Raw genomic sequence first — 10996 nt, forward strand, 5'->3', positions numbered from 1 at the left:
GGAGTCTCCTCATTGAAAACATCAGAAGCTCTTCAAAGGTAAATGATTTTATTTATTTGGTTATCTGGCTTTTGTGAAAATGTTGCGTGCTACATGCTACACAAAATGCTATGCTAGCTTTGCATACTCTTACACAAATTAGTCAATTTCTATGGTTCAAAAGCATATTTAGAAAATCTGAGATGACAGTGTTGTTAAGAAAAGGCTAAGCTTGAGAGCAAACGCATTATTTTAATTTTATTTGCGATTTTCAGAAATCGTTAACGTTGCGTTATGCTAATGAGCCTGAGGCTTAGTCACAATCCCGGATCCGGGATGGGGAGTTTCAAGAGGTTAAAACAAACAAACGAGTCATGCTACAAACTACCACTAGCTAACCAAACGTTAGCTTGCTCACCATCGGTAACATTAGCAGGAGGATTTTGCTCCATTTTGTGATCCATCAAGCCGAGTTCATCACCCGATGAGGCGGAATACCGCAACGGTCATTTTAGCTAGCTAATGTTAACCATGTCATGCAATATCAGATATTGACACCTGGACTGTCGGTTTGTATAGGAGCACATTAGCTGGCTAGATAGTTCATTGGTAGTTGGTTAGCCTCTCGCGCATGATGATCGCAGTCAATCGTTTCAGAGCGCGCACACATGTTATTGATCTTAACTGCAATCGTTTTCACTACTGAACATATCCACTACTTCAAAAATAATTATTTTAGCTGTTCATGCCATAATTTGGACTTGGTATTTTACCAATTAGAGCTATCTTCTATATACCACCCCTACCTTGTCACAACACAACTGATTGGTTCAAACACATTAAGAAGGAAAGAAATTCCACAAATTAACTTTTGAAAAGGCACACCTGTTAATTGAAATGCATTTCAGGTGACTACCTCATGAAGCTGGTGGAGAGAATGCCAAGAGTGTGTAAATATGTCATCCAGGTAAAGGGGGGCTACTTTGAAGAATCTCAAATATAACAAATATTTTGGTTTCTACATGATTCCATATGTGTTATTGCATAGTTGGGATGTCTTCTGTATTATTCTTGTCACAAATCCCGCTTCCTGAGTCTGTTTGCCTGTGTTTCTGTCCTGGAGTGTGTTTCCGGTGTCCTGGAACGCACCCTGTCTGGTTGCCGGGCGAATTAGCTTGTTGGGAGATCGATGTTCACCCGCACCTGTATCCCATCAGTAATCTGCACACCTGTCCTGATCATCACCTCTCCCCTTCAAAAGTTCTGACCTGACATCCATTCCCTGCCGGATCGTTAGCCATGAACAGTATGTCGTGCCATAGTATCAGCCTCAAGTTAGATAGAATTTGTTTTGTTGTTTTTTACGTATTGCTTGCCTTAAACTTACCTCCGTTTGTTCTGTCTTCAGTTACTCACCCGGATCATTTACCCCATTCCCGCCTGGTCGTCGGAGAATTCCGCTACCCCATTGGATCCACCTATTTACTCCCATCAACTCACCACCGCTGCCCGCTACGCCACCTGGATATATCTACCCATTCATATTCACTTGTAAATAAATACTCACCTTCTTCCTACTCTCCTTGTCCTGGTCTGCTTCTGGGTTCGATTTTGAAAGAACGTGACAGAACGATCCGGCCAAGGATGAACCCAGCGGACCTGGACTCCGTTTGCCATGCCATTACCCAGCAGGGGAAGATATTGGGACAACACAAGACGGCGCTACAGGAGATAGCGGGTTCAATCCAGAACTTATCTGCTAGCTTGACACAAATCCAGGATCAGCTCAGTTTGCCGGCAATTCATTCACCACCTGTTTCACCCATCTCACCTGCCGTGTCTGGTGCGGTTTCCTTCCGTGAACCCAAGGTACCGACGCCTGATAAATATGAAGGGGATTTGGGAAGATGCCGTTCGTTTCTTATGCAGTGTGGGTTAGTGTTTGATCTGCAGCCCCATTCTTACGCCACTGACAAGGCTAGGATAGCCTTTGTTATTGAACTGCTGCGTGGAAGAGCTCTGGAATGGGCTTCAGCCGTTTGGGAACGACAGGAGACCTGCATGGCTTCATACCAGGAGTTCACGGGAGAGATGAGAAAGCTTTTTGACCATCCAGTCCGAGGTAAGGACGCAGCTAAACGTTTGTTCTCTATTCGCCAAGGAGCTCGCAGTGTGGCAGACTTTGTGATAGAATTCAGGACATTGGCTGTGGAGAGTGGTTGGAATGAGGAATCACTACAAGCATTTTTTTACCAGGGGTTGTCGGAGCAACTCAAGGACGAGCTGATCTCCTATCCAGAGCCTAGTTACCTAGATAGTTTGGTCACCTTAGCTATTCGGGTAGATAATAGAGTCCGAGAGAGAAGGAGGGAGAAGCAGTGGGGTCCATCTAATCAATCTGAGACTCGGTTACCATTCGGGTCAGAAAGTGGACCAGAACGGGTTGATCATTTTCCCTCACACGGGATTAGTGGAGGAGTCCTGCCGCCAGATCCTGAACCTATGCAAGTGGGGCGGCACAGGTTAACTAAGGACGAGCGCCAACGTAGATGTGAGACCAACAGCTGCCTCTACTGTGGTAGCTTGGGACATTACATCTCCGTTTGTCCTCAGCACCCGTTAAACTGCTCGGCTCGTTAAGTTTGGGAGGTTTGTTAGCGAGCCAGTTTCAACCTCTCAAGAGCCCTGTCAGACCTCGTTTTCCTGCTACCCTCATAAATAAGAGTCAGAGTTTAGCGATTAACGCTTTCATCGATTCAGGTGCCGATGACAGCTTCATTGATGCCGACTTAGTGGAACAGCTGGGGCTTTCCGAGGAGCAATTACCGGAAGCCATTGAAGCAACCACTCTGAACGGCAGTAGTCTGGCACGGATCACTATGAGGACTGAACCGTTTAAGATGTTGTTGTCGGGGAATCATTCAGAGGTTATTTCTTTTTTCATTTTGCCTTCCCCCCATGTTCCTCTGGTTCTTGGATACCCCTGGCTAAGAGAACACAATCCTTCGTTCGATTGGGTGACTGGTAAGGTAACTAGTTGGAGCATTGAGTGCCATGCTAACTGCCTCAGGACTGCCTGTTCTCATGCTGTCCCCAGTCGGGTCAGTGAGTCTGCTCCTCCTGATTTGTCCCTGGTTCCTGAAACATATCACGAGTTGGGTGAGGTGTTCAGTAAGCAGAAAGCTCAGTCACTTCCTCCCCACCGACCTTATTATTGTACAATTAAGCTGTTCCCTGGAGCTGCCTTTCCCAAGCGACGGTTATACAGTATTTCTCGACCTGAGCGGGAAGCCCTGGAGACCTACATAAAGGAGTCTCTTGCTGCAGGTCTCATTCGTCCCTCGTTATCACCCCTGGGAGCTGGATTTTTTTTGTGAGTAAGAAGGATGGCTCTCTTCGACCGTGTATTGATTATCGGGGGTTGAATGATATTACGGTCAAGAACAAGTACCCCTTGCCCTTGATGAGCGCCGCTTTCGATTCTTTACAGGGTGCTACTGTGTTTACGAAGCTTGATCTACGCAATGCGTATCATCTGGTTCGGATCAAAGAGGGGGACGAGTGGTTGACTGGATTCAATACACCTATGGGACATTTCGAGTACCAGGTGATGCAGTTTCACCAGTAAAACGTGAAGAATTATCATTCCCGATGGACATTGATGATCAAATCAAATCAAATCAAATCAAATGTATTTATATAGCACTGCGTACATCAGCTGATATCTCAAAGTGCTGTACAGAAACCCAGCCTAAAACCCCAAACAGCAAGCAATGCAGGTGTAGAAGCACGGTGGTTAGGAAAAACTCCCTAGAAAGGCCAAAACCTAGGAAGAAACCTAGAGATGAACCAGGCTATGTGGGGTGGCCAGTCCTCTTCTGGCTGTGCCGGGTGGAGATTATAACAGAACATGGCCAAGATGTTCAAATGTTCATAAATGACCAGCATGGTCGAATAATAATAAGGCAGAACAGTTGAAACTGGAGCAGCAGCACGGCCAGGTGGACTGGGGACAGCAAGGAGTCATCATGTTAGGTAGTCCTGGGGCATGGTCCTAGGGCTCAGGTCCTCCGAGAAGGAGAGAGAGAAGGAGAGAATTAGAGAACGTACACTTAGATTCACACAGGACACCAAATTGGACAGGAGAAGTACTCCAGATATAACAAACTGACCCAGCCCCCCGACACATAAACTACTGCAGCATAAATACTGGAGGCTGAGACAGGAGGGGTCTTTCATGATGGCCTATTTTGAAATGAGGTATGCCTAACTTGGTGTCTGAGGGTATTAAAATAGAACATGTTCTTGAGACAATATGTGTGGCCATAGGCAGACATTGCAATTGGAGGATGCATTTTATGCACATTTTATAACAGGAATATCCAACTCTGTTCCTGGAGAGCTACCATTCTGTATGTTTTGCATTCCAATCCTAATCTAGCACACCTGATTCCGATAATTATCTGGTTTATAAGATGAATTGGGTTAGTTACAACTGTGGAGTGAAACCCTGCAGGATGGTAACACTCCAGGAACAGGGTTGATGGGCTCTTCAATAGGCTACATCTGTTGGTACAATTTTTTGCCGCTACCTCATATAAAAAAAGAAGACTACACTGCAAGTGAGATCTGCGGTAGGTCTGTAGTCTTGGTGTCATGTGCTGCTTGTGGTCCCGCTGGCTTCTTCCATCTGAGCAGAAGCCAAAATAAAACTGTCCCGTTCTCATTATGAACAGGGTAAATAAAGGATCTTGAATGACAGCACCATGGACCACTCCCCTGTTCACTCCGAGACTTAGTGCCACTATTTAGATCTGCGCTGACCATGTTTTAACCTTCTCCATTTACAGTGCATTCAGAAAGTATTCAGACCCCTTGACTTTTTCCACATTTTGTTACGTTACAGACTTATTCTAAAATGTATTCTATTGTTTTTCCCCCTTCATCAATCTTTAAACAATACCCCATAATGACAAAGCAAAAACAGGTTTTTAGAAATGTTTGCTAATTTATTACATATAAAAAACAGAAATATGACATTTACATAAGTATTCAGACCCTTTACTGAGTACTTTGTTGAAGCACCTTTGGCAGTGATTACAGCCTTGAGTTTTCTTGAATATGACACTACAAGCTCGGCACACCTGTATTTGGGGAGTTTCTCCCATTCTTCTCTGCAGATTCTCTCAAGCTCTGTCAGGTCTCTCCATTTTCAGGTCTCTACAGATATGTTCGATTGGGTTCAAGTCTAGGCTCTGGCTGGGCCGCTCAAGGACATTCAGAAACTTGTCCCGAAGCCACTCCTGCGTTGTCTTCGCTGTCTGCTTAGAATTGTTGCCCTGTTGGAAGGTGAACCTTCACCCCAGTCTGAGATCCTGAGTGTTCTGGAGCAGGTTTTCAACAAGGATCTCGCTGTACTTTGCTCTGTTCATATTTCACTAGATTCTGACTAGTCTCCCAGTCCCTGCCTCTGAAAAACATTCCCACTGCATGATGCTGCCACCACCATGCTTCACTGTAGGGATAGTGCCAGGTTTTCTCCAGATGTGAAGCTTGGCATTCAGGCCAAATAGTTCAATCTTGATTTCATCTGACCAGAGAATCTAGTTTTTCAGGGTTCGAGTTCTTTAGGTGCCTTTTGGCAAACTCTAAATGGGCTGTCATGTGCCTATTACTGAGGAGGGGCTTCCGTCTGGCCACTCTACCATAAAGGCCTGATTGGTGGCGTGCTGCAGAGATGGTTGTCCTTCTGGAAGGTTCTCCCATATCCACAGAGGAGCTCTGTCAGAATCACCATCGGGTTCTTGGTCACCTCCCTGACCAAGGCCCTTCTCCCACGATTGCTCAGTTTGGCCGGGTGGCCAGCTCTAGGAAAGTGTTGGTGGTTCCAAACTCCTTTCATTTAAGAATTATGGAGGCCACTGTGTTCTTGGGGACCTTCAATGCTACAGAATGTTTTTGGTACCCTTCCCCAGATCTGTGCCTTGACACAATCCAGTCTCGGAGCTCTACGGACAATTCCTTTGATGTCATGGCTTGGTTTTTGCTCTGACCTGTATTGTTAACCGTGAGGCGTGTGCCTTTCCACCTAATGTCCAATCAATTGAATGTACCACAGGTGGACTCCAATCAAGTTGTAGAAATGTCTCAAGGATGATCAATGGAAACAGGATGCACCTGAGCTCAATTTTGAGTCTCATTAGCAAAGGGTCTGAATACTCATGTAAATAAGGTATTTCTGTTTTTAATTTTTAATAACTTTGCAAAAATGTATAAAAACCACTTTTCACTTCATTATTATGGGGTATTGTGTGTAGATTGATGAGGATTTGGTTAATTTAATAAATTTTTGAATAAGGCTGTAATGTAACAAAATGTGGAAAAAGTCAAGCGGTCTGAATAGTTTCCGAATGCACTGTATATACAATTTGTCATAGCCTACACTTGGATTAGCCTACACTGTAATTCATTAAACTGCACTGGGTTATTTTACTGCACCAGCATTGTAATCCAATGCATGCACGATTTCTGCAATAAACCGAGATATATTTGGACGCTGTACATTTTTTGGGTCTGTGCTACAGAAAGCTATATCGCTCTTCTAATACAGGACTAGTAAAGGCTCAGTGCACTACTTTCGTGAAATGTTGTTTTTTAATAAATAAAAAAATCTGATTTTCAGGGGGTGCTGCAACACCCTGAGAACTCCTTCTTCCCCCTGCTATCCTCAAGGCCATCTCTTGACTCACAGTGACAAAGGTGTGACAAAGGAAAGCAGCAAGGACGCTGTCACTATCATACCAGCCATGATGGAACAAGACCTTGGCCAGTGTCAGATAGACCTACAGACACATACCTTAACATAGTAAACAACTGATCAAAGAAGGCCTTCTCAGTTACAACAGAGAGTGGGGAGAAGTTGTGTCCCAGTCATAAAATGTATTAGAGTCTAAATTGAGCTGATTAAAGAAACAAATTGATTTGACAACATGAATTAACCCATGATATTCAGGATTCTCTTCATAAAGAAACGATTTTCAGAACGGTCATGTTTCTAGCATCCAATCTACGTTCAATAAATAGGCTAGTTATGATAAACATCCTCTATTGATTACATTTAATAGGTTTACACATTGACATGATTATGCCTATTAGTTCCATATGTGAAGATGCTAGTGATAATCTACTAGGTCAATCCCCACTCGGCACACAGACGTTCAATGTTCACTTCTGATTTATATTTGGTTGAGTTGTCAACTAACGTGAATTCAATGTGAAATCAACAAACAATTTCACCATGTCATTAGATTTAGGTTAAAGGTTGTGTGAAAAAATGCTAAATTCCCTTAATTGTATGACTTGTTGCATATCCAATCAGTTTTCCACATTGTTTCAACTTCATCACATTGCGTTATTTTGTTGAAATTATGTGGAAACGTTGATTCAACCAGTTTTTGCCCAATGGGTCATGATTAGCATTTAAGCTCGCCTCCTTGATGCTGATGCAAATTCCACAAGATTGCAGAAAGTGTGTATTTCAATGGAAATCCAATAAGAAACTGCTTGACCTCATTTCTCTCACAAACAGATTATGATGATTATTATCTATTCTCTAAAGCTTGACTCTGTGCAACACCTGGGTGGGGAAATAGAATGAACACCAAATCAAATTTTATTGAAAATGACTGCCTAATAAAGATTCATAATGCCCCACCTAAAAGTGAAGTTTAAGAAGAGTGAAGGTAGAAAATGGAGCTAGACATAAAATCTCCACACGATAGACTATAGAGATTTATTGGCTTCAACTTCTTTACTCAAAAGGGAACCAAAAAATGTTCAATATGCAGTGCACAATTGATTTCCTCTATTATAGAGTGACTTGAGGGATTGTGAGGATGTAACTAATATGAACGTTAAGAGATTGGCTTCCCTTTAGATTTGCACCAACATATTAATAATTTACAAAAAGTTAATCACAAAGTTCACAAAACCCATCTCAGTCTCAACTCTCAATTTTCAACATGTGGAGATAAAAAATACAGGCTATATATGCCATACAAAAAGACAGGCAGACACGTGATTGATTTTGTTCTTTACCATCTGCTCAAGAAAAAAATCGGCAAGCAGCTGAATCTAATTGATCATCCCTGGGCTATGCCATTGTGGTTTTACATTGATTCAGCATATACATAGGCCTGCACCTACAGCATGAACTTTGGAGCCCTGCAGGTCTGACTGGAGCACTGTAATCATTTGTCCAGTGGCTCCCTAAAGGCCTAAAGCAGTAGGCTATAGTGCAGAGAGGTTGCCACATTGTCATTAATTTATACAGCCTGCAACGTCTGTCTGTTTGATTTCTTGAGAGAACAGAGCACAACCAGTATTCTATAATCTAAATACACTATAATAATATCACCAACAACATGATAAGCAGAATAATCACAAGTCGTGACTTGACTTTTGTTAATAAACGAATGACATAAGAAACGTTAAAGAGGAGCTGTCTGTGGACTCCCGGAGTGGAGCTATCCAAGGTTCTGATTGACAGTTTTCTGGCGTTGCACTTTATCCCAGTTATGTGGCCGAGTGCATTGTAAATGTAAGTTTTATTTTTGAAGATGTTAGTTAGGCCTATTGCAGATATCCTACTATAACAATATATGCATGTCATATAGTTTTTCTTGCTATGATGTATACTAAATCCAAGGGCATTAAGACCTGGAAGATGAAACCACTTGATCAGCCTGGAGAGAGAGAGAGAGAGAGAGAGAGAGAGAGAGAGAGAGAGAGAGCGAGAGAGAGAGAGAGAGGGAGAGAGAGTGAGAGAGAGAGAGAGAGAGAGGGGGGGGTGCAATCGATGATATCTGTAGGGTTCTGACAGCGCGTGCGTTCTCTATAAAGCCAAGTGTGAAGCCTCGCCCGAGCCCAACTTCTGAAGCGCAGCAGATCCAACACAGTGCCTTGAAGAGCAGATGAACAGACTCAAAGAACAACGAATAAAGATCACAAACTAATATAGATCATTATTTTTCCTTTTAATTAATGATACTGTGATACATAATTCGTTTAATTGTTTAATTGTGCAAACTAACGACAATCAGTATTGGATATAATGGAACTGCTCTTCTCATATTTACATTTAATTGAAAAGCTGAATATACAACCAACAATAAAGTAAATAAATGGGAAGTCAAGACAGTAAGGATATTTCAAGAAGAAGGATTCACATTTTCTTCCTGTGGTTGTTTGATAATCAACGTGCCACTGATGGACACCGATGGGGATTGAGCTGCGTTTAACCAGGAAAAGATGAAAAGAAATGCAACGTTTACGTTGGTTAAGCAGTCCTAGTGCTCCCTTTTTGAAGGGTTTTCTTCAACGCTCGATGACATCTGTCAAAAAAGTGTCGAGGAATGGAGCGCGCCAGTCAGTTGAAGCCAATGTCTTTTATTTATGGAGAGTTCTGGAATATGTCAACTAATGATACCAATGTCAATTTAACGACACGAGGAGAGGAGGAGAAGGATAGTTTGACTTTTCAAGCTGGTTTAGCAGTTACATTATCCCTAATAACTTTTGCAACAACATTATCAAATGCATTTGTTATTGCTACTATTTATCAATCCAGAAAACTGCATACGCCTGCAAACTTACTGATAGCATCGCTCGCCCTAACAGACCTTCTGGTGTCGGTATTGGTGATGCCAATCAGCGCGCTATACACGGTGAGTCAAACATGGACTTTGGGCCAAGTTATGTGCGACATATGGTTGTCTTCAGACATAACGTGTTGTACCGCATCCATTCTTCATCTGTGTATAATTGCGCTGGACCGTTACTGGGCAATAACAGACGCGGTTGAGTACACCAAGAAGCGCACATCAGCGCGCGCCGCGGGGATGATCGCCACTGCCTGGGTGATTGCCATCTCTATATCACTACCGCCCTTCTTCTGGCGTCAGGTGAAAGCGGAGGAAGTTACCACTTGCAATGTGAACACTGATCACATTTTCTACACAATTTATTCCACTTTTGGAGCCTTCTATATTCCCACGCTGTTACTCATAGCCCTTTACGGTAGGATCTACGTGGAAGCCCGAAAGAGGATCTTGAAACAGTCGTCTAATAATAAACCGGGGAAAAGACTCACCTCTGCCCATTTGATAACAAACTCGCCAGGTACAAACTCTGTGGCATCAACAGTCTCTCTAAATTACGGGACGAACGAAGCCTCTTCTTGTGAAGCTAATAGCTCACCTGCCAATGTGAACTATGTGAAAGTCACTGTATCCGACGCGCTCTTGGAGAAGAAGAGGATCTCAGCTGCCAGGGAAAGAAAGGCGACTAAAACTTTAGGGATCATTCTCGGAGCTTACATCATATGCTGGCTACCGTTTTTCATTTACACCTTAGTGGTTCCAGTCTGTGCGTCATGTTTCTATCCAGAATTATTTGACATATTTACTTGGTTAGGTTACCTTAACTCTTTAATAAACCCCATCATATACACCATGTCCAATGAGGATTTCAAAAAGGCTTTCCACAAACTAATACGCTTCAGATATTGCAGGTCCTGAAAATAGGCTACCAGACATAAAAGGCTGCCAATACCACTACATTTTGTTCAGCTATGTCAAACTGCACCTCGCCAATAATTGCAACATGTTAACTCTCCGTCATCATCAACCTGTAAACATGTGCAGTATTGTATCTTGCATGCTTTCGAAACGCCTAGCAACATTATTATTTTAATTACATTATATCCTTCATAGTCATACAGTACATGGCCTGCAGGCATATTCTGTAAACTTGATTATTTAGCAAAACCAGAATGTATTGATCTATCACTGCTAGCGACATTATAATAATAATAATAATTATATTATAGCCTACTTCACAGGCATGCAGTACATGGCCTGCAGTCATATTCTGGAAACGGGATTATTTTGCAAAACCAGAATGTATTGATCTATCACTGCTAGCGACATTATAATAATAATTATTATATTATAGCCTA

The 10996-nt window shown here is 42.6% G+C and overlaps 1 protein-coding gene across 1 annotated transcript; it reads left to right on the top strand.

The window, feature by feature from the left end:
- Positions 1 to 9358: 9358 nt before the first annotated feature.
- Positions 9359 to 10762, top strand: LOC135505585 (5-hydroxytryptamine receptor 1D-like). Its single transcript, XM_064924652.1, has one exon. The coding sequence runs from the start codon at positions 9393 to 9395 to the stop codon at positions 10554 to 10556; it is 1164 nt and encodes a 387-aa protein (XP_064780724.1). The 5' UTR covers positions 9359 to 9392; the 3' UTR covers positions 10557 to 10762.
- Positions 10763 to 10996: the final 234 nt, after the last annotated feature.

This window comes from Oncorhynchus masou, chromosome 19 (genome assembly GCF_036934945.1).
Source record: "Oncorhynchus masou masou isolate Uvic2021 chromosome 19, UVic_Omas_1.1, whole genome shotgun sequence".
Lineage (NCBI taxonomy): Eukaryota > Metazoa > Chordata > Actinopteri > Salmoniformes > Salmonidae > Oncorhynchus > Oncorhynchus masou.